The sequence below is a fragment of the Siniperca chuatsi genome, linkage group LG19 (assembly GCF_020085105.1).
Source record: "Siniperca chuatsi isolate FFG_IHB_CAS linkage group LG19, ASM2008510v1, whole genome shotgun sequence".
NCBI lineage: Eukaryota > Metazoa > Chordata > Actinopteri > Centrarchiformes > Sinipercidae > Siniperca > Siniperca chuatsi.
Window position 1 is genome coordinate 26,905,305 of NC_058060.1, and position 22,500 is coordinate 26,927,804.

The 22,500-nt window shown below is 43.0% G+C and overlaps 1 protein-coding gene across 3 annotated transcripts in view; it reads left to right on the forward strand.

Moving 5' to 3' along the window:
- The window catches only part of LOC122866737 (guanine nucleotide-binding protein G(olf) subunit alpha-like), a 28,942-nt gene that overhangs the window by 69 nt on the left and 6,373 nt on the right, over nt 1-22,500 (forward strand). Inside the window, exons 1-27 of one of the 3 annotated variants that reach the window (XM_044176774.1) lie at nt 1-66; nt 915-1,034; nt 2,279-2,392; nt 2,951-3,055; nt 5,048-5,072; nt 5,197-5,276; nt 5,505-5,593; nt 5,841-5,875; nt 6,608-6,750; nt 6,829-6,881; nt 7,378-7,423; nt 7,508-7,600; nt 8,241-8,313; nt 8,450-8,592; nt 8,802-8,925; nt 9,320-9,369; nt 9,443-9,512; nt 10,525-10,604; nt 10,684-10,726; nt 11,391-11,483; nt 11,556-11,722; nt 11,843-11,937; nt 14,051-14,150; nt 14,596-14,654; nt 14,999-17,692; nt 18,386-18,415; nt 20,166-20,212. The exon at nt 1-66 is cut by the window's left edge and continues 69 nt beyond it. In XM_044176774.1, the coding sequence (XP_044032709.1) occupies nt 64-66; nt 915-1,034; nt 2,279-2,392; nt 2,951-3,055; nt 5,048-5,072; nt 5,197-5,276; nt 5,505-5,593; nt 5,841-5,875; nt 6,608-6,750; nt 6,829-6,881; nt 7,378-7,423; nt 7,508-7,600; nt 8,241-8,313; nt 8,450-8,592; nt 8,802-8,925; nt 9,320-9,369; nt 9,443-9,512; nt 10,525-10,604; nt 10,684-10,726; nt 11,391-11,483; nt 11,556-11,722; nt 11,843-11,937; nt 14,051-14,150; nt 14,596-14,654; nt 14,999-15,053 (2,058 nt within the window). In that variant the 5' untranslated portion in view covers nt 1-63 and the 3' untranslated portion in view covers nt 15,054-17,692; nt 18,386-18,415; nt 20,166-20,212. Of the gene's footprint in view, nt 67-914; nt 1,035-2,278; nt 2,393-2,950; nt 3,056-5,047; nt 5,073-5,196; nt 5,277-5,504; nt 5,594-5,840; nt 5,876-6,607; nt 6,751-6,828; nt 6,882-7,377; nt 7,424-7,507; nt 7,601-8,240; nt 8,314-8,449; nt 8,593-8,801; nt 8,926-9,319; nt 9,370-9,442; nt 9,513-10,524; nt 10,605-10,683; nt 10,727-11,390; nt 11,484-11,555; nt 11,723-11,842; nt 11,938-14,050; nt 14,151-14,595; nt 14,655-14,998; nt 17,693-18,385; nt 18,416-20,165; nt 20,307-20,851; nt 20,925-21,464; nt 21,520-21,887; nt 22,008-22,500 lie in introns of those variants that run through there. The other 2 variants (XM_044176773.1, XM_044176775.1) reach the window with 2 other exon arrangements.

A 22,500-nucleotide genomic window follows, 5' to 3' on the forward strand; every position in this document is an offset into this window, starting at 1 on the left:
TAAATTAGCGGCAGCTGTGCGCGCGGCCGTGCGCGCTCCCGACAGACTGCGAGGAGAGACACGATGGTAAATAAACTTATTGATTATCTTATTATTGTTTTTATTTCTACTTTAACAGTTTGAAGATTCTGAATCTGAGTCAGCTGATAAACTTCCGGTTTCCTCAGAGTTTAACACAGTTTTGTGAAACTGTTAAAGATTATTGATCCGTTTAACTTTGAACAAAACTTTATTCCGAGTGTTGAACTTTAACAACAATAATATCTTAAAATGCTGACACATTAATGACTCGAATTCATTAATTAAAATAAATCAGATTAAAGTTTCTGCTTCCTGTGGACTCTGTGTGTCACTCAGCGCGGCCTGCAGCGCCCCCTGCTGCCGTCTGCAGGAAGTGACTCAGCAAAACAAAACCTGCTGTTAAACTGAATCTGCATTAAAAAAGCTTCCAGAGTTTATATTATTATTATTATTATTATATGTTAAAAGGAGGGAGGGAGGGAGGAGGATCTGTTGTGTAACTGAATGTAAAGGTTAAAGGACCGCATCGTGTTCTCGGGGTTCTTGTTAGAACAGCAGCGTTCTCCTACTTCCTGAACATTATCAAACTCCTCATTTCATTGGTTGAAACGTCTCTGTCATCCACTGAAGCTCCTTAAGTCTTAAATCGCTCTGAAATTAAATGCAGTTTGGTGCACTGAGGTTTATGGAAAAAGAGATTTAATACAAAATCTTCATCTGATTTATGTTTAATTATTTTAATATTGACGACAGGCAGGCAAATTATGATGTCATGATATTTTCAAAATAAATGGTCAGAAATGATTAAATGTCAATTTATCAAAAGAGAAAGTTTTCATAAATAAAGACATTACAGGTCACTGTGTGTGTGTGTGTGTGTGTGTGTGTGTCAGATGGAGGTGAAGGTGGAGGACTGTCTGATCCGTGGAGACTCGTCTGATCTGGTTTCTGTGCTTCACTATGAAGGACTGACCAGCACCACACTCACCAGGCTGGACCAGGTGGTTACCAAGGTAACGGGACAGGGTGGTCACCATGACAACAGCTGCGGGCCTGTGTCTCAGCCAGAGTTCAGTGTTTTTACCTGCTACATCACCATGGCAACTGGTGCCGAACACCTGGCGGCTCCGGACGAGGTTCTGCTCGGAGAACTGACTCTGAGGGAGAACGTCATACGAAACCTGTCGAGCCGCACAGTTGCCATGGGAACCTTCGTGCATTCAGTCGGCGATGCAGAAAATCTGTAATATCAAATGAAGGCAAAACGAGTAGAAACCAGCATTCATCAGTGCTGATCATGTGACTGCAGGTACATGAGGTGGGTGTGTCGGGAACCCTCCCAGCATGCACTGGGGCAACAGATTCGTGGACAGAAGTCTCATTGTGTGTGTTCCTGTGTTGTTACACACTTTGATCTCTGTTGAACATTAGAAATGAATATTAATGTGTTCGGACTACGAGAGATGTCGGTGCGTGACTGGAGGAAAGTTTAATCATACACCTGCGGTGAAAATGAAACTAAAATCTCTTAAAAAGCAGCTCGAAACAGTTTTCAGCGAACTGAGCTGCAGTTATTTACGTTTTATTGATCAAGTGAGAAATTCCCATTTCAATGTCAAATAAAATTTTCTGGCTCATCTTTTAGTTCCGTTCATTTATTTTTGAACTACATTTGGTTTGGTTCATTTTTAGTGTACAAGCGTTGATTTAGTTGTAAATGTAATCATGTATATGTGTATAAGTCATTATGATTATTAGTATTAAATTATATTGATAATTGTGATAATTACACCAACAGACCAGAACGATTTCTCAATAAGCCGCATGTTCTCTTCTCAAATCATAATCATATCAACACTCATTCATTGTAAATCTAAGAAAGCCAAACATTTGTATCTGAAAATGACTTCCTGTTTGAGGTTCGGTCCTCATCCAGCTGACCGTCAATGAGATTCTGCAGGTTTGGGTTTAAGGACTTGTTGCTACTGCGACGAGTTGGCCACTGTCCAGGGTGTACCCTGCCTAAGGCCCAAAGTCACTGGGATAGGCTCCAGTCACCCGCGACCCCTAACGGGACCAAGCGGTAGAAAATGGATGGATGGATGGATGGACTTGTTGCTATGACAACAGTTCCAGATTAACTTTAATGCAGCTTCGAAGAACCAAAAAATCCAGACTTCTGTCAGATCATCAACATTGTGAACTGATACCTGGGACCCTGAAGTGTTTGCTGTTTATTTGTCGTTTGTTGTTTCAGGATCTGCGTGGATCCAGTTTCAGCAGAGTTCTGGTTGTGTTGAAGTCTTTAGAGATTCTGTCAGAGAACAGAGACGACCGGCAGACGCTAATCGACCACGGACTGACTGCTAAAGTAATCTGTTAAACAGTAATCTATGAAAGTCTTTTGTAATATGACACCGTCTAAAAATGTATAATTGTAATATATAATCTCTTGAATTGATGTTGATCTACTAAGAAATCTGTAATCCACTAAACTATTCTGTTATCTATAAATAATATTTAATCTACTAATCAGTGATTGACCAAAGTAGTATGTAAGAAATCTATAATCCACTATAGTACTCTGTAATGTGAGAAAGTGATCATTTATCATCTAAAGTAATCTGTAATCTGATTCATTCTAGTCTTTAGTAATCCACTATAAGTAACTAGTCTGATAACAATAACATAATTTAATGATACAACAAAATCTAAAGTAATCTACTGATATCATAAGTAATCTGTAACTTGTTTACTGGTTTGATTACCTGATTCGTAATGATCTATGTAATAATAATAATAATAATAATAATGTAACTTGATCATCAGTAGAATTGATTGCGGTGTTTGTTGTTTGGTTGTTTATTTATAAACAGTCAGTGTTTGATCTTCACTTCCTCCGTCAACTGTCAGCTGTTTGTTTGTTTAGGTGGTGGTGTGGTTCGAAGCCGTCCATGACCTGCTGACCTCTGACCTCCAGAAGAACTCCGCCCCCCTGCTGAGCCTCGCTGAGGAGTTCTATGACTACTTCCTGGTGAGGAGCATGCTAGGAAATGCAGTCTCCTGCTGGTTAAACATACTGAGTTAAAAATATGGTTCCACTGAATAAATTCAGGGTTTACAAGCCCTGCCCACTACCCCACTTTAGAGGTGACCTCACACTGTTTTAGCCAATCACGACTCACCTGCCAGTCGCTCCAGTTGAAGTACAGTCACGTTACTCTTCTGTCCAATGAAATTGCCCCCTAGCCCCAAAACAGGATGTGATGTCGCCCTCATGAGCCACAGCTATCTTGACACCTTTTCTGTGAGAGACTCTCGAGGCAACACCAGGGTCACATGGTCAACAGAGGTAGCCAAATTAGCACTGGAGCTAATCTGCTAGCCTGTTTTTTGTCAGCTGACCACCATTGGCTTTGGAAACTTTTATTACAATTTTATACAATGTTGTACAATTTTCTCTTATATAAAACATAATGGTTGGTGGTTTGACTTACATAAAAGTAATAATACTGCAGTGTAAAAATACTCCATTACAAGTCCATAAGTCCATTTAAAGTCAGCAAAATTTACTTTAAGTATCAAACGTAAAAGTGCACATTATGCAGAAAAATTCTTTGAGAGTGTATAAGCTATAAATTATTTGGTTAATATTATTGATGCACTTGTAGCTGGTCGAGCTCTTTTTACTACTGTGTATGTATGTGTACATACTGAGTAGTTAAATCTGGTAGTCAGAAGCACATTACAGTAGTCAGAAGGACATTACAGAAGGTCGTTACGGTAGTCAGAAGGACATTACGGTAGTCAGAAGTGCGTTACAGAAGGGCATTACGGTAGTCAGAAGGATGTTACGGTAGTCAGAAGGTCGTTACGGTAGTCAGAAGGGTGTTACAGTAGTCAGAAGGGCATTACGGTAGTCAGAAGGATGTTACGGTAGTCAGAAGGGCGTTGCGGTAGTCAGAAGGATGTTACAGAAGGTCGTTACGGTAGTCAGAAGGATGTTACGGTAGTCAGAAGGTCGTTACGGTAGTCAGAAGGGCGTTACAGAAGGTCATTACAGTAGTCAGAAGGATGTTGCGGTTGTCAGAAGGGCGTTACAGAAGGTCGTTACATTAGTCAGAAGTGCGTTACAGAAGGGCGTTACAGTAGTCAGAAGCACGTTGCGGTTGTCAGAAGGTCGTTATGGTAGTCAGAAGGGCGTTACGGTAGTCAGAAGGGCGTTACGGTAGTCAGAAGGTCGTTACGGTAGTCAGAAGGATGTTATGGTAGTCAGAAGGTCGTTACGGTAGTCAGAAGCACGTTGCGGTTGTCAGAAGGACGTTACAGAAAGTTGTTACATTAGTCAGAAGGTCGTTACGGTAGTCAGAAGGATGTTACGGTAGTCAGAAGGATGTTACGGTAGTCAGAAGGGCATTACAGAAGGTCTTTATGGTAGTCAGAAGGGTGTTACGGTAGTCAGAAGGGCGTTACAGAAGGTCGTTATGGTAGTCAGAAGGGTGTTACGGTAGTCAGAAGGTCGTTACGGTAGTCAGAAGGTCGTTACGGTAGTCAGAAGGACATTACAGAAGGTCGTTATGGTAGTCAGAAGGGTGTTACGGTAGTCAGAAGGTCGTTACGGTAGTCAGAAGGACATTACAGAAGGTCGTTATGGTAGTCAGAAGGGTGTTACAGTAGTCAGAAGGGTGTTACGGTAGTCAGAAGGTCGTTACGGTAGTCAGAAGGTCGTTACGGTAGTCAGAAGGACATTACAGAAGGTCGTTATGGTAGTCAGAAGGGTGTTAGAGTAGTCTTTTTTGGTAGCTGCTGAAGTTCAAGAGGCTGCAGATGTTTATTAAATATACATTTAATCAAGTACGTCAGTTACTGCCAAGTTTACCATTTTAAAAACGTTTGAAATTTGTAGATTTTTACGTTTTTGTTAATTATACAAATGTTTTGTTTTTATTTGGTATTGAACTTTATTGGTTTCTAAAACCACCACTGACTGTATCTTGAACTAACTGTCTTTCTGTCTACCTTTCAGCTGCTGGGTCAATCTTCTCTCCCAGGTTTGTTTCTGATTGTTTCTTCATTTTGTGAAGTCGATCACACTTGAGTCAGAATTTCTTCACTTTGTGTCACATGTTGGGCTCTAAACTCACCTGTCTGTCTCTCTACCTGTCTATCTCTCAGTCAGTCAGCTGTCTGTGGTTCTTCTTCAGTTGGCTCGGTTCGCTCTGGAATCAGAAATCCACTTTCCACTGAGACTGGAGGTAACTATGGAAACCAACCCAAAAACCCACATTCATTCATCAAACTGTTCTCTATTGACTTGTACTGGTCTCTACTGGTCTGTACTCGGGTCTGCTGGTCTGTACCACTCTCTATTGGTCTGTACTGCTCTTTACTGGTCTGTGCTGGTCGGTACAGTTCTGTACCACACTCTACTGGTCTGTACATGTCTGTGCTGGTCTGTACCAAAGTTGTTTTTCTTGTTTCAGGCCATCAGAACCTTTAACAGCATCCTGGAGTCTCTGAGCAGAGAGCAGAGGAGACTGATCCAGAATGACCAAAACCAGACCCAAATACTGTAATACACACAGAGTACACACTGAATACACACTCGGTACACATTGAATACACACTGAGCTTTAATATGTTGTAATGTGACATTTTAGAAACTGGATAAAATGATATCCCTTTTTTTAATCATGCACACTTTGTGTTCCTGGTCTGGACCAGTCCTCCGCCCTCTATAAAACCACCACATTTATACATTTCTAAAATCACTGTATCATCAAACTGTCTGTCTGACTGTCTACCTGTCTGTCTGACAGATCCCAGGTGGCGGCAGCAGTTCTGACAGTTGGAGGTGAGTTTTTATCTGAACAGTAAAGTCCAGTTTTCATCTACTGCCCCCAACTCTCCGTGCGGACGAGACACGCACAGCCTCAGTAGTGTCAAAAATATTTATAGTGCAACATGAAAAAAGTTATTAATGGATTTTTTTTCATTCCTATTATTTTTCTTCATCTTCTGTTTGGTAGATAATCATGATCTAAGTTTTAGAACTACAATTCCTATAATGCTCTAGGGGGTGTTGCTATGGATTCGGCGAGTTAGCTGTGGGCTGAAACATTAGCTATGTTTTATTAGCCTATATTTGTTTCCATTTAGTCAAACTGTCCCATCAGAGCAGCTGAACCAGCAGTCAGCAGCTCCTGTCTGCAGTGGACCCGTGGACGGACAGACAGCTGTCTCTGGATCACTGTGAGACTGAAGGAAACTTAGAAACAGCAGGATTCTCAGGCAGGTTCTGCAGCTAGGAGCGACTTTTTTCTGAGTTCTAAGTGGATTTCACAGTATCTTTACCTCACTTCTCTCCCTCCTCTCCCCCCCGGGGAGGCGCCTCACAGTCTGAAAACCTCTATCGGCCAACCAAACTACCAGCACCAGTGGGGTTTAGTGGAGATATAACGGTCATCTGCATAGAAATTAAACATAAATTATGTTTAATAATTATGTGACCAAGAGGAAGGAAGCTGTTGTCTCCTCCAGGCGTCCATGTTTGAAGCTCTGACTGTTTTCATTGTTGGTGTTTTAGACTACGAGCTGCAGGTCAGCCTATCAGAGGCTCTGTGTCGTCTGACTCCCAGGAAGGACCGAGAGCAGAGAGCCAATCAGTGGTTCTCCAGCCGTGACATCAGCAGCGCCTTCTGTGACATCAGAGACGGAGACTTTGAGGTGGTGAGTGACCTGTCTGCTTAAATCCATGTCTCTCTCTCTCTACCTGTCTGACTCTGACCTGTCTCTCTCTCGCTCCAGGACTGTCGCCGTTTTCTGAACTTTGTCAACTGTTACCATGGAGACCTGAGGAGGTGATGAACCTTTATTAAACCTGAATGTAACACAATGGGCCTTTCTCAAACCAAGGAATGCAAAGAACAGACTTGTGTTCTTGAGGAGAACGTTCTTGCTAGTCGTTCTTGGAAGAATGAACTTGCAGGTTCACGAGCTCGGAGGACGCTGTTGGCAGTTTGAGACGATGCGGTCTATCTGGTATTGTGCAACACCCCCAGCAGAGAGGGTCAGCGCTCCAAAACAACAGCCAGGCTTTATCACTCAAAACAAGCAGCTCAGAATCAGGTTTATTGCCAAGTAGGTTTTCACATACAAGGAATTTGTTTTGATATATTGGTGCATAAATAAGCATAGCTGAGAAAAATTTAAATTCTATAAAACAAAAGCAGGTACTGTAACCACAACTGTCCAATGACAATGTAATATCTTTTTATATTAAAGCAATGACAGTCCCCTTTCATACTGCTTCTGTTGTTTCTTTCTGATGATTTTTCCCTGCGTTGTGTCTGTCAGGGTCTACACCTTCCCCTGTCGCAGAGCTTTTCTCGACTCCACTGAGGTAAAACATTTAACCCTTTAAAGTAAAAACCAGACTTTGCAGACTCCAGACGTCTTCTTTACTTCATGTTTTCTTCTTCTGCAGCTGTTTCGTCCAAAAGACGACAAACTGGATGCGTTCTGGATAGACTTCAACCTCAGCTCTGGGTGTGTGAGCTTCTTCATTGATGAGCCTCAGGTAGTACAACCATGTAGTACTACTGCAGTACTGAACAGCTGTCATGTTCTGGATCATGCTGAGTAGCTGTGGCATCCTGCTGCTTTGTAGCTCTGTGATTAGCACAGCTAGTGTTAGTTTGTTAGCCTGAGGTGGGACATAAACAACAGATTTAATGTCCTCTTCAGAGTCTGTGATGGGACTGAATGGACGCTGGTGTTAGCTGTGTTTTTTTTGTGTCTTTTATATGGAGCACAATTATAGATTAGCAGACACAGATTACTGTCCGGAGAGCACATACTGGAGATTCAAACGAAATGATTTGTTGGCACTCATTACTGATTCGTAAACAAATCACTGAATCGAGCGCATAAATGACTAAATTAAGATCACGTTCTAATGAAAGAGAACAAAATACTGAATTAATTGAGCAAATTACTCATTCAGAAGTTCAACTGACGGATTCACATAAACAGATTAAGATTAGGATTCAGAGATCAGATTAGTAATTTAAGACATAATTTGTAACTGTAATTTGTGAGCATCGTGTGGGTCTTATTTTTATCTCCGCTTTCATTTTCTTCTTTTTAAACATCAGATTTCTACGTCTCTTTATATCTTGATGTTTGCATGTCTCATGTGAAGTCTTCATGTGTTTCAGGGTTTTCTGTGGGGGTCCATCCACCTGCTGAAGGAGGAAGTGGATCAGTACAGTCTGCAGGTGAACCTTGACGGTAACCAAACGTTTCTTTGTTTTCTGCAGATATTTCTCTTTTATCCTCATGAACATCTGGACAGATGTTTTTAAATGATTGATTGATGCTTTTGAGCCGTTTTTCAACACCACAGTAAAACTGTGTGTTTTCCCAGGATGCACTGGGGCAGAGACGATCCTCAGGGTCCGGCTCAACAATCCCATCATGCACCACAACTGCCGAGGCCAAACAGTGGAGCTGAACTTTGACTCTGAACACCACCGAGAGCTGGAGGAGGCTGCTGGGAGAGTCTTCATGGTACCTGTCTGTCTGTCTGTCTGTCTGTCTGCCTGTCTGTTTGAGATAGAGTTTGTTTGAAGTTTGCGTTCAGGCTTCTGCCGATCAGAGCAGCATATATATATATATATATATATATATATATATATATAATATATCATTTTTTTAATGAGTATAAAGAAATGAGACCGTAAACGTCTGACTGCTGTTTTCTCTCACTGTACAAACAGAAAGTCAAGAGTTCCCCCCGTCTCAAAGACACAGGTGGTACAGTCCAGGTGTCCCCTTCTGCAACCAAACAGACTGGTCGCTCCTACAGCAGGAAGAAACCACAGAGCAAGAGTCAGCTGAAGAGTGAGGCTGTTGTATTGTAGTAATAATAATATAAAGTTCTCACACAACGTTAATAATGGTGATAATTGATCAGACAATTAAATCAATAACCTGAATATCAATACATCAAATTATACATAACCCCAATAGTAACACACTATTAAATATGACAGAACATGAAAACAGACTATTAATATGCAAAGTCTGTCTGCCTGTCTGTCTGACTGCCTGCCTGCCTGTCTGTCTGCCTGTCTGTCTGACTGCCTGACTGCCTGCCTGACTGCCTGCCTATCTGTCTGCCTGTCTGTCTGCCTGTCTGTCTGCCTGCCTGTCTGCCTGTCTGACTGCCTGTCTGCCTGTCTGTCTGCCTGTCTGTCTGCCTGTCTCTCTGCCTGTCTGTCTGTCTGTCGTCTAGTTTTGCCTCTGTCGTCTCCGAGCAGTGAAGAAGACTCCTCTGTGATGAAGGTAACTACACTGACAGCTGAAATGTAAATCAGTAGTTTGGACTTGAATATGAAAGATCTTGTCTTGTTTTCAGACTCGAGGCAGAAACGCAGCAGAGCTTCTGTTTGATCAGATCAGACACTCGACTCCTACGTACGACTCAGGTCAGAGTCTTTGTTGCTTTGGAAGTGAAACTTTTCGGGTTTGAACTTGGTGGCCATGAAGCTGTGACTGTGGACTGTAAACACCTGCAGAGTTTACAGTGCAGCCAAACAAACAGGTTGTTTTAATAAAGAAGTCACTCAATAATAATTACAACCTCCATCTTATTAGGGGCCATTGGGGTGGCACGACTCCCTCCCCTGGTGCCCCCCTACCCATGGGCTGTAAGTACACGATGACCCATAGACTGTATGAAAGAAGTGGACGTAGCCACCGTGACGTCCGTTGGTTTGTGGACTGCCGTTCTGAAGCCTCGAGTTTGGCATTTTGGCCGTCGCGGGGCTATCACAAGGTAGCCCCGCCCTAAAGCAGACCCTGCTGTATCGGGTATTTTCCTTTAAATGTGACCATAATTTACTAAATGACCATCGTGCTGTACTGAAGAAGACTTGAAACTAGCGACTGAGACCGTGAACTCGTTAGGAAATCTTTTCCTGAGGTAATAAAGTAAGAAGTCGGGTAATTTTCTCAGACTTCTATACAATCGGACTTCTTTTTGCAGCCAGTGGAGTCGCCCCTGCTGGCCGTTAGAAAAAATGCAGGTTTAAGGTGCTTCTGAACTGGCTTCACTTTTCAGACCCGGAGGCTGCCGCTTGCCTGAGTCACAAGGTGATAGTTGGCTTGTTAGTATCACGGAAAGATTACTGAACGGACCTACCGGGTAAAGACCCAGGACCCCTTGACCAGAACCTCTGTATGAAGTGACTGTTGAAGTGACAACCAAACATCCGCAAAGAGACGCAAAACCACCACAAAGAGACGCTGCTGCATCGTTTATAGTTGTTTTGTGTCTCCTTCAGTCTGGGCATCTCGCTTCTTTATTGGAGGGGTTTGTCATGTCTGTTTCCTGTGACTGCTTCACAATAAAAGCCTCCCTGTGTTTGTCTTGTTGAAGTGTTTTAATGTGAAGCAGTAGGAAATGTTGTGTTAGCATTAGCATTGTCTGTCTCTCAGGTGTTCCTGTGGGGGCGGAGCTAAAGATCTCACAGGAACAGACAGAGGAGTTTGGAGGAAGCAGCTCTCCTTTAAAAAACGTACGTTTCTTCTTTTATTCCTTAATAAAAAACATCTGCTGTTTCCTGTTTTTCATCTGTTTTTTGTTTATTTTTCCAGGAAGTCTTCAGTTTTGACAGGAAGAGAACTGCTCCAGATTCAGGTCTTATATTTTCTTCTCACAGAACTCAGGCTTTATTATTCACTTCTGTCAGAGGCGGTGCTCTTCTTCTTTTCATTAGTTTCAAGCAGTTTGGATGGATAATAATGGGCCTCATGCAAGAACATTTTGTATTCTTATGTCAACTTTCTCGTACTTCTTTCTGTACGGTCGACTCGTACGAGTGTGCCACGTCAGATTCAGCAAACGCTCCTAACTTCAGATAACGGTGTAAATGACCCGCGTAAACATGATGGATGCCACCTGGGCATCCAACAGCAGTAAGTCAGCCATGACGCGCCTGGTTACACTTCCCGTTGACCTTATTATATACAGAGACAAGTTAACCTTCAACTAGTGCATAATTGAAGTTGTTTTGCAGTTTGAGATGTTCATATTGATTGTTATACAATAGTATCAATAGCCAATTTAAATTAATGATGATATTGGTAGGCTATATGAATAAGTTTAGAATTAAACATTCGTGAAAAACATAGGTTTGGATAATGGTAATTGCGGCAGGTTCTCCCAAATCACTCGTACAAGCCACAAGAATTCAATGATGTTTTGTCAGTCCAAACATTTTATCTATTTATTCTGTTCCTGGCAGAAATGGTCATCCATGCAGAAATGAATTATTTATTAAGTTTTGTTTCTGTATGTGAAGGCTACCTGTCAGACCAAACTGAGGGCCAGTCGTCCCACAAGAGGAGGGCGGAGCAACAGCAAGAGGGGGAGGAGTCTAACTCACTACTGACAGGTAGTTTGTCTTTGATTCTTTTGTTTTTAATTTGAATTGTGCTTTATGAATCTGCTGCTCACCTGGTCTCAGAGGGGTCACCTGAGGGGGCGAATCCACCGGAGGAGGAGGAAGAGGAGGAGGAAGGGCTATTTGGTGAAGTAGTGGAATCACATGTCGAGAAGGAGGGGCCTGTGATGGAGTCAGGCATTACATCTGCCTTCAACACCTTCAAAAAACAACTAGAACAACACTTCAATGTCAGTACACAAACATGGCTAAACTGTTATTGATTATTGGTTGTGATTATCAATATTATTTGGCTGATCAATAACTTCCATGGTCGGTAAATAAAAAGTAATAAAATACATTTTTTTCAGGGCTGCCAGCAGAACGTTGAAACTGAAGTTCTCCTGTCTTTAAAAGAGTGTCAACAACACGTCTCTTCACTGCTGACAGCTGTCCATCAACAAAGGTACCTCCCACTCCAACACACCTGTCCATCAACACAGGTACCGCCCACTCCAACACACCTGTCCATCAACACAGGTACCGCCCACTCCAACACACCTGTCCATCAACACAGGTACCGCCCACTCAACACACCTGTCCATCAACACAGGTACCGCCCACTCCAACACACCTGTCCATCAACACAGGTACCGCCCACTCCAACACACCTGTCCATCAACACAGGTACGCGCCACTCAACACACCTGTCCATCAACACAGGTACCGCCCACTCCAACACACCTGTCCATCAACACAGGTACCGCCCACTCCAACACACCTGTCCATCAACACAGGTACCGCCCACTCCAACACACCTGTCCTTCAACACAGGTACCGCCCACTCCAACACACCTGTCCATCAACACAGGTACCGCCCACTCAACACACCTGTCCTTCAACACAGGTACCGCCCACTCCAACACACCTGTCCATCAACACAGGTACCGCCCACTCCAACACACCTGTCCTTCAACACAGGTACCGCCCACTCCAACACACCTGTCCTTCAACACAGGTACCGCCCACTCCAACACAGGTACCGCCCACTCCAACACACCTGTCCTTCAACACAGGTACCGCCCACTCCAACACACCTGTCCTTCAACACAGGTACCGCCTACTCCAACACAGGTACCGCCCACTCCAATACACCTGTCCTTCAACACAGGTACCGCCCACTCCAACACAGGTACCGCCCACTCCAACACACCTGTCCTTCAACACAGGTACCGCCCACTCCAACACAGGTACCGCCCACTCCAACACACCTGTCCTTCAACACAGGTACCGCCCACTCCAACACACCTGTCCTTCAACACAGGTACCGCCCACTCCAACACAGGTACCGCCCACTCCAACACACCTGTCCTTCAACACAGGTACCGCCCACTCCAACACACCTGTCCTTCAACACAGGTACCGCCCACTCCAACACAGGTACCGCCCACTCCAACACACCTGTCCTTCAACACAGGTACCGCCCACTCGACACAGGTACCAGAGTAGCGTACTGAGTAATCCAGTACTGTACAGATTCACAAAGTAATGTGCGGAGTCACAGAGTAACTATGAGGTCACAGAGTAACTGAGGTTAACGGCGTAATATACAAAGTTCCAGAATGTCAGAAGTTTCTTAAAGTACCCCTCCACTCAAAGATGTGTTTTTCTTCTGTCCCCTGAAATGTCAGACCTTTTGTATCTGTGCAAAGTTTGTCACTAGGTGCTTAGGGAGTTAAGATTTGCTATATTTGTGACGTCACAAATCTGAAAGCCAATCGCAACGCCACCAGCAAAGACACCTGAAACCTCCGGCGCAGAGCGGACCTGTCAGTACAGAGAGGAGAGTTTGCATTAAGTTTGCGTAGTGAAAGTTTTGACAGCAAACATGGTCGAGTGCAGTTTTTGGATGTAAACCGGAACCTGGAGTTTCCTTCAACTATCTACTGACGTTACGTAATGACAGCGTGAACACACTGTAACATCGTAGCAGATATTACTGTATGTTTCACAACCACTAACGCTGCGTTTTACATACTTTAAACTTTAAAGTCACAGAATACCGTATGTATTCACAAAGTAACATTCAGAATCATGGAGTTATGCTGCGTTCCGGACAACTTGAAAATTTCAGATCTCCTGCTAGAAAAAGTCCAGTGGCTCGCCGCTCAAAGTCGGAGCTGCCGCTTGTGAACTCGGTGCAAATCCATCTACCCCGGCTTGTGAAGAAGCAGCTGTCTGCCGTCACACAACAATGGCAGCACCATGGAAGTGCACATTGTAAATGGTACCATCGACTAAAAGGCAACCTAAAGTTTGCCTGGATTTAATTCAAATAATACAAGAAATTTCAACCGGGTAAATTCCGACCTCCGACTTTGACTGGAACGCAGCATTATGTACAAATGAACGACTAACGAGAACCAACGTCCAGCTGGTGAACTGTCTGTGTGTCCGCTGGAACTGAAGACCTGCAGGGTCTGATGTTCATCAGGAGCTGCAAAGTCAAAGTCACGCTGTTCCTGTGTCCTCAACATGTTGTCACAACAACAAACCTTTGTGTGTGTGTGTGTGTGTAGGTGTGTGTTGCTGCAGAGGTTTGAGAACAGCGTCACTGATCAGCTGAACCGACTGCAGGAAAACTCAACCAGCCTGAACTCCATAAACACACAGATCCTGGTACTGACAGATTCTGCAGTAATACTACTGTACTGCTGCTGTTACTACTCGAGGTTGTGTATGAAGTGTTATTCAAAACGACAGTTGTTTGTGTTCTGTAACCTTCGTCAGTTTGTCATGTGTATAGCGGAAGAGAGCTCTGTGCTCCTATTGGTCAACGTCACCCAACACGTCATACTAGGAGACAAACAAACCGTTTCAATATTTAAGTATTTAGAGAAAAAAGTCGTAATATTTGGAGAAAAAGACAAAATATTTCCAGAAAAAAAGACTTGCAATATTTAGAGAACAAAACTCAATATTGTGATTATAGAGTTGCAATATTTGGGGAAAGAAGTCACATAATTTCAAGGAAAAGAGGAAGAAACAGCTCAAGAAGTGCATCAGACCAGGTTTAGATCTCAGACCTGTTCCAGGACTGACTGTGTCTCTCTTTGTCTTCCAGAGTTTTTTCCAGTCTGAGATGCAGCGACTGGGCTCCTTCTGTGATGAACACCTGCAGAGGTCAGTCTTACCCGGCTGAGACCGGTTTAGACTGATGGGGTCTGGTTTGGATCTGGCGTGAATGCATTTAGCCTGTCAGAATCTGAATTAAACCTGTTCAAACTGCACATCTGTTTACAGCGTAAGGATCTAGTTTAGATCTGGCTTAAACCTGTTAAAACCTTAAGGTTTAAACCAGTTTAGACCGCCAGGATCTGGTTTGATCTGGCTTAAACTGGTTTAAAACCTCTGGATCCGGTTTAAACCAGTTTAGACTGTCAGAATCTAGTTTGGAGCTTGTTAGACTATCAAGATCTAGTTTGGATCTGGTTTAGACCTTCTGGATCTGTTTTTTGTTGCCTCAGTTTGAAGACTTTGGAAAGTGGAGAGTTGGGGACGGAGCATTCGTCCAGCCAATGAAGGAGGAGAAGAGAAGAGCTCGTCCAATCAGGAAGAGACTTACAAATGTTTGTTTTGTAATGTTTATGTTACTTTTCAGATCAGATTTGTGATCCAGTTTCACCGTCTGAGTCCTCGTCTCAGAACAGAAAATACTGATCACATTCAGAACAGGAACGAGTGGCCAGCTGTCAACACGAACGTGTATTTGTTAGTCAGGATCACGTCCGTTCACCAGACGTGGTTCAGATTTTAGTGATTTTTGTGTTTTTGTTTCCACTTGAGTTAAAGGATCAGTTTCTTCTCTGAAGGCAGAAAAAACAAATAAAAACAAAGTCAATGAATCCAGTTTTCTTTGAGTAGAAAACCTGTTTGACCATACTGTTGACTGCAGCGTCAGCCTGTTACCATGGTAACAGCTGACAGCGTGCAGTGACTTTAAAGGGCCACAGGGCGGAGACAAACCACCACCAACAGACTCAAACAGTTCGATGCAGCGACGTCTCCACAGTGTCGTTCAGTAGAGAAAATACATCAACATGAAAAAATAGGAACGTTTAGGGCGAAAACAGTGAAAATATGTAAAATTCAGTTTGAAATATAATGAAAGTAACAAAATGTGAATATGCAGATTGTAAAGTGTAAAGATAAACTTTATTGATCCCACACAGGGAACAGATGCAGAGTAAAACTACATACATACATTATGTGTAGATACAAAATAAGGCATTAGAATTAAAATGATTAAATACCATACACCAACATAAATAGTATACTATACTATAAATTAGGATGAGAGAAAAGTTATGTCCAGTTGATGGAAGCAAATAAGACAGAATTTAAGAGTCAGAGAGGAAGAAATTAGGCTGCTACCTGCACGGAGACATTACTGAATAATAATATAACAATAATCTTCACTATGTACTGACAAAGTGTGCTGAGACGTTTGTACAAGCATTTCATATATTATACCTTCAGTAATATTTTACCGTAATGCATATGTTATTATTATTATTATTCTATGCTTGTACAGATGTGCAACAGTGATGGACATCATAGTGTTTTATCCTGCAGGTCCAGGATCTGTGTTTATGAGACACAGTTCTGATCCTTTTTAGTCTGAGGAGTGAAATCACTTACTCAGCTGTTAATGTGAAGCGCTGATATTTATTAGCAGGCATTATTAGGAGCTGCAGGAGATGGAGGTCAGACCGAGACGTGAACACGTTCAACAGGAAAAGAGAGGAAATCTTTGTCTGGAAGCAGATTTCACAAACACAAGGTCCTCACAACTGTTTATATACAACTAGGCCACTTTCTATCACTATAATGAGGAAGTGCTGTTAATAACAATAATGTTCAGCTTTGATTGACACTGTAGAGGTATTCATTTAACTATATGTTTATTATTGAGGTTGTAGTTTGCAGTGATGTGGAACTGGACTAAACTATATTAAGAGTTGAATTAACAAATTTTAACAAACGTTTCACTATGTTTCATAAAGGTACAAGATGTAGCTATTAGCTTATATAGGTGTACCTAATAAAGTGCGTGTCTGTATATACATAGGTACACCTTTGTAAGCTAATGAGATCTATCTATCTATCTATCTATCCATCCATCCATCCAGATTTAATCAAATCTATTCAGCTTTTCTCAGTTTTTTTTTCAGTCTCCAATAAATAATAAATACATCTCCAATAATTGTTGCAACAGATGTCCTGTATGTTATTAAAATGCAGTATATCTGGAGTTTTCTGGAAGACATGTCAGCATATCGGTCAGTTTGCCTACTCCATGCCGAAGACTACCCGCCGGTCACCATGCCGACCATAAACCAGCTGCCAGTCAGACTTTAGCTGAACCTCAAACTCATTCACATCCCAAAATAAATAAAATCAGACATCAGTCAACAGTCAAAATCTCTTCAGTTAAACGGGGAGAATACAAGACATCCTTCCTGCATCGATCGGTCAGATATTTAGATTACATATACATTTATACACATTTATTCACTTTCATACTTTGAACACATTAACAATAAATATATAAATATAAATACATCAAACTGTGAGAAGTTGAGGAGCTGACGTAAGAATTTAAACAGGTTGTGATTTGATTTCTGTCCAGCAGTAAAATATTCAGATCTTTTGCTTCAGTGTCTCCTGACCTCCGACCTCCTGTCTGCTGGTCCAGAGCCAGTTCTGGTCTAACAGAGTCCAGACTGAAACCACGAGAAACCACGAGAGGAGTTTGTGTTTGTGAATCCCGCTGCTGGTTGTCAGGCAGCAAACTGACACGAGAGGAAAAACAGCAGAATCCCCAAAGAGACACAGAGACGACTAATGAGACGCTATTAGAGACCGGGGAGGGGGGAGGGGGGACAGGTAGAGAGAGACAGAGAGAGAGAGAGCAGCTCAGGTGTTTCTCTTCTCACTCTAACAAAAGAGAAAACATCAGCAAACCACCAGGAGTACTGGTTCTGTCCCTCTGAACTGGACCTGAACTGGATTTGAACTGGACTGCTGGAGGACAGACGAGGATGCTGATTGGTTAAGGAGCTGGTTTTTTTCATTTTGGACTTTAATGGGCGGACAGAAAGACGATCTGATCTGGACCTGCTGAGACACGACAGCTCAGTGATCACCGACAGCTTCAGGTCAGTACAACCAGGACTGAACTGGGACCAGCTGGGTAGATACTGGGTTCACTGGTTTCAGGAGTGGTGGAAGAGGTACTCAGATCCTTTATTTAAGTAAAAGTGGAAGTACTGCGATGAACAAATACTCTGTTCCAAGTGAAAGTTTAAGTAAAAATAGAAAGGCATCATCAGCAAATAAATTGTTTTTAATTAATTCTAATTTTATATCGTTTCTCTGTTTCGAATCTTTTCTCTGTGATTATGTTCAGATTTGTGCTATTTTTGTGTCTCAGTTGTGATTTTTTTGTTATAAACTTGAATGTTTAATGTTTTCATTTCAATAGTTTCCTAAAACTTTAAACTTAAATCTTTTCTTTCTGTTTTCTTTAATTCCCTATATTTTCTTTTCTTTTCTGAAACACTAGTTTCCGCTACATGGCTGCACAATGTATAAAAATATAATGAAGATGACAGCCGGAAACTGTTTCCAGAAATAAAATCTGCTTTGATTTTTATACAATATTGAAATGTATCTGGTGTAAGTGAGTTTTCAATAACTGAATTCAGCCAGATCCGAAGATCAATATTAATCTGACTTTTCTTCTGTGCATCTTATTAAACCGAACACAGCGTTTTAATGTTGCAGCTGGTGGAGGAGGAGCTCATTTTAACGACTCTACATACTGTTGGGGTGCTTTGTGGCTTTCACAGGTTCAGGTGTGAGCAGTGATGTCATGACAGGTGTGACATCACGATCTTAATGAAGCTAAAGTGGACGATCAACAATACGGGTCACATTACAGCCGCACTGCTCAGATAAACCCACACTAAACCTCAACTGACCCTAAAGTGGTGTCAGTGGGTTGTTTACTGGTTTCTGTGGGTTGTTTACTGGTGTCTGTGGGTTGTTCACGGGTGTCAGTGGGTTGTTCACGGGTGTCAGTGGGTGTTCACGGGTGTCAGTGGGTTGTTTACTGGTTTCTGTGGGTTGTTTACTGGTGTCAGTGGGTTGTTCATGGGTGTCAGTGGGTTGTTCACAGGTGTCTGTGGGTTGTTTACTGGTGTCAGTGGGTTGTTTACTGGTTTCTGTGGGTTGTTTACTGGTGTCAGTGGGTTGTTCACGGGTGTCTGTGGGTTGTTCACTGGTGTCAGTGGGTTGTTTACTGGTGTCTGTGGGTTGTTCACGGGTGTCAGTGGGTTGTTCACGGGTGTCAGTGGGTTGTTTACTGGTTTCTGTGGGTTGTTTACTGGTGTCAGTGGGTTGTTCATGGGTGTCTGTGGGTTGTTCACGGGTGTCAGTGGGTTGTTTACTGGTTTCTGTGGGTTGTTTACTGGTGTCAGTGGGTTGTTCATGGGTGTCAGTGGGTTGTTCACAGGTGTCTGTGGGTTGTTTACTGGTGTCAGTGGGTTGTTTACTGGTTTCTGTGGGTTGTTTACTGGTGTCAGTGGGTTGTTCACGGGTGTCTGTGGGTTGTTCACTGGTGTCAGTGGGTTGTTTACTGGTGTCTGTGGGTTGTTCATGGGTGTCAGTGGGTTGTTTACTGGTGTCAGTGGGTTGTTCACGGGTGTCTGTGGGTTGTTTACTGGTGTCAGTGGGTTGTTTACTGGTGTCAGTGGGTTGTTCATGGGTGTCAGTGGGTTGTTTACTGGTGTCAGTGGGTTGTTCACGGGTGTCTGTGGGTTGTTTTGTGTCAGTGGGTTGTTCAGTGGGTTGGGTTGTACTGGGTGTCAGTGGGTTGTTTACTGGTGTCTGTGGGTTGTTCATGGGTGTCAGTGGGTTGTTTACTGGTGTCAGTGGGTTGTTCACTGGTTTCTGTGGGTTGTTTACTGGTGTCAGTGGGTTGTTTACTGGTTCTGTGGGTTGTTCACTGGTTTCTGTGGGTTGTTTACTGGTTTCTGTGGGTTGTTCACTGGTTTCTGTGGGTTGTTTACTGGTTCTGTGGGTTGTTCACTGGTTTCTGTGGGTTGTTTACTGGTTTCTGTGGGTTGTTTACTGGTTTCTGTGGGTTGTTCACTGGTTTCTGTGGGTTGTTCACTGGTTTCTGTGGGTTGTTTACTGGTTTCTGTGGGTTGTTTACTGGTTCTGTGGGTTGTTTACTGGTTTCTGTGGGTTGTTCACTGGTTTCTGTGGGTTGTTCACTGGTTTCTGTGGGTTGTTTACTGGTTTCTGTGGGTTGTTTACTGGTTCTGTGGGTTGTTTACTGGTTTCTGTGGGTTGTTTACTGGTTTCTGTGGGTTGTTCACTGGTTTCTGTGGGTTGTTCACTGGTTTCTGTGGGTTGTTTACTGGTTCTGTGGGTTGTTCACTGGTTTCTGTGGGTTGTTCACTGGTTTCTGTGGGTTGTTTACTGGTTCTGTGGGTTGTTTACTGGTTTCTGTGGGTTGTTTACTGGTTTCTGTGGGTTGTTTACTGGTTTCTGTGGGTTGTTCACTGGTTTCTGTGGGTTGTTTACTGGTGTCAGTGGGTTGTTCACTGGTTTCTGTGGTTCCAGTTGAGATGGGCTGTCTCGGAGGGAAGACGGAGGAAGAACGACTGGATGAAAAAGCGAAGAGAGAAGCCAACAAGAAGATCGAGAGACAGCTGCAGAAAGAGAGACAGGCTTATAAAGCTACACACAGACTGTTACTGCTGGGTGAGACACCTGTCTGTCTATCTGCCTGTCTCTCTCTCTCTCACCTGTCTGTCTCTCACCTGTTGTCTGTCTGTCTCACTCTCTCACCTGTCTGTCTCTCTGTCTGTCTCTCTCACCTGTCTGTCTGTCTCTCACCTGTTGTCTGTCTGTCTCTCTCACCTGTCTGTCTGCTTGTCTCTCTCTCCCCTGTCTGTCTCTCTCACCTGTCTGTCTGTCTCTCTGTCTGTCTCTCTGATCTGTCTGTCTCTCTCACCTGTTGTCTGTCTGCCTGTGTCTCTCTCACCTGTCTGTCTGTCTCTCACCTGTTGTCTGTCTGTCTCTCTCACCTGTTGTCTGTCTGCCTGTCTCTCTCTCACCTGTCTGTCTCTCTCCCCTGTCTGTCTCTCTCACCTGTCTGTCTGTCTCTCTGTCTGTCTCTCTGACCTGTCTGTCTCTCTCACCTGTCTGTCTGCCTGTCTCTCTCTCACCTGTCTGTCTCTCTCACCTGTTGTCTGTCTGCCTGTCTCTCTCTCACCTGTCTGTCTCTCTCACCTGTCTGTCTGTAGGTGCAGGAGAATCAGGTAAAAGCACGATTGTGAAGCAGATGAGGATTCTTCATGTAGACGGTTTCAACGCTGAGTGAGTCAAACTTTAAAATCTTCATACAATAAAATCCACAGTGATTTCACCTACTTTTGTTTTGAAATTTCACCTTTGGCGCCAGTATGACACTACTTCCTGCGGTCTCAAAGTCTCATATTACCATGTCGACTTTTTTCATGTTGCTGAAAGAAAATTGTTACAGGTAAAAAAATGTGATCAATAAAATACAATAAAGAAAGTATAATAATTAACTATAACGTGTTAAATTTATAAAGATCTCATAAGACTGTACGGAGCCATTAAGTTTTGGATCCCTCTGATCCAGGAACAGTATGTATGTATATATGTGTATATATATATATATATATATATATATATATATATATATATATATATATATATATATATAGTCTCATTTGTCCTTTTGCCTACACAGAGCTGCGACAGTAAACACTGGCTGTGACCAGCTGTGGATTATTGGGTTATTGATTATCGATCGGAGTACGGCTGCAGTTCTGGTTGAGTCTAGGATGCTTTGGATCTGGCTAAGCGTTTGATAAAGTCTTTGTTTTCCAGAGAGAAGCAGCAGAAGATTCAAGACATCAGGAAGAACGTGAAGGATGCCATAGTGGTAGGTCACATGACCTGCATCACATGACCGACTGACTGTAACATGACGTTATGAGCAAAACCTCTGATTGGTCCAACCACCTGAAACTGGTTCAGTATCAAGTTACAGTCCTGTACAGGTTGAGATGAGGTGATTGAATGTTATGTCCATCATTTATAATCAGAGTTATAATATTATACTAATAAATAAATCAGTCTGATGGATCATCCAGACCAGCAGACAGCAGGATTCTGGACAGGAAGCTGTTCGATCTAAGCTGACAGAAACCACATCCATCCGTTATCTATTGATTGCAGAGGTAGATGATTGACAGCCACAGCAGCCAATCAGAGTGTGTGTGTGTGTGTGTGTGTGTGTGTGTGTTTCAGACCATTGTGTCAGCCATGAGTATGTTGACTCCGCCCATGGCTCTGGGTAACCCTGGCAACCAGTTCAGAGTCGACTACATCAAGAGCATCGCACCGCTGTCTGACTTCGAATACACAGAGGTAACACTCACACACACACACACACACACACACACACACACACACACACACACACACACAGGTAACGTGTCTCTGGAGTGATGTCAGTCAGGTGTTTGAATGTGCAGCTGCTGAAGTAAACCAGCATCATCGCTGTGTTGAGATCTGACGTCTGAACCTGTTTATAATCTACAAAACGTTTTACCTGAATTCAGTCCAGTTATAAACCGACGTCTCTTCACCTGACTGATCTGACCTGTTATCAGCTGAAACCCACAATCCCCTGCTGCACGGAGGTCATTCCACTGTGATCCATCTCCATTAAAGGCTCGTGTTTACGGTGTGAGCGGCGCGTGCCGACACAGAGCCGACGTGGACCGCTGAAGATCTGATCTCTGCATGTTTACTGGCCAAGATTCTACTTTAATAACTGTTTCACATTTTTATTACATGACTTTCTTCTAAATATAAAGTTTGTTTATAATCGTAAAGTAGGAAGTGGCCTCGTGTCAGG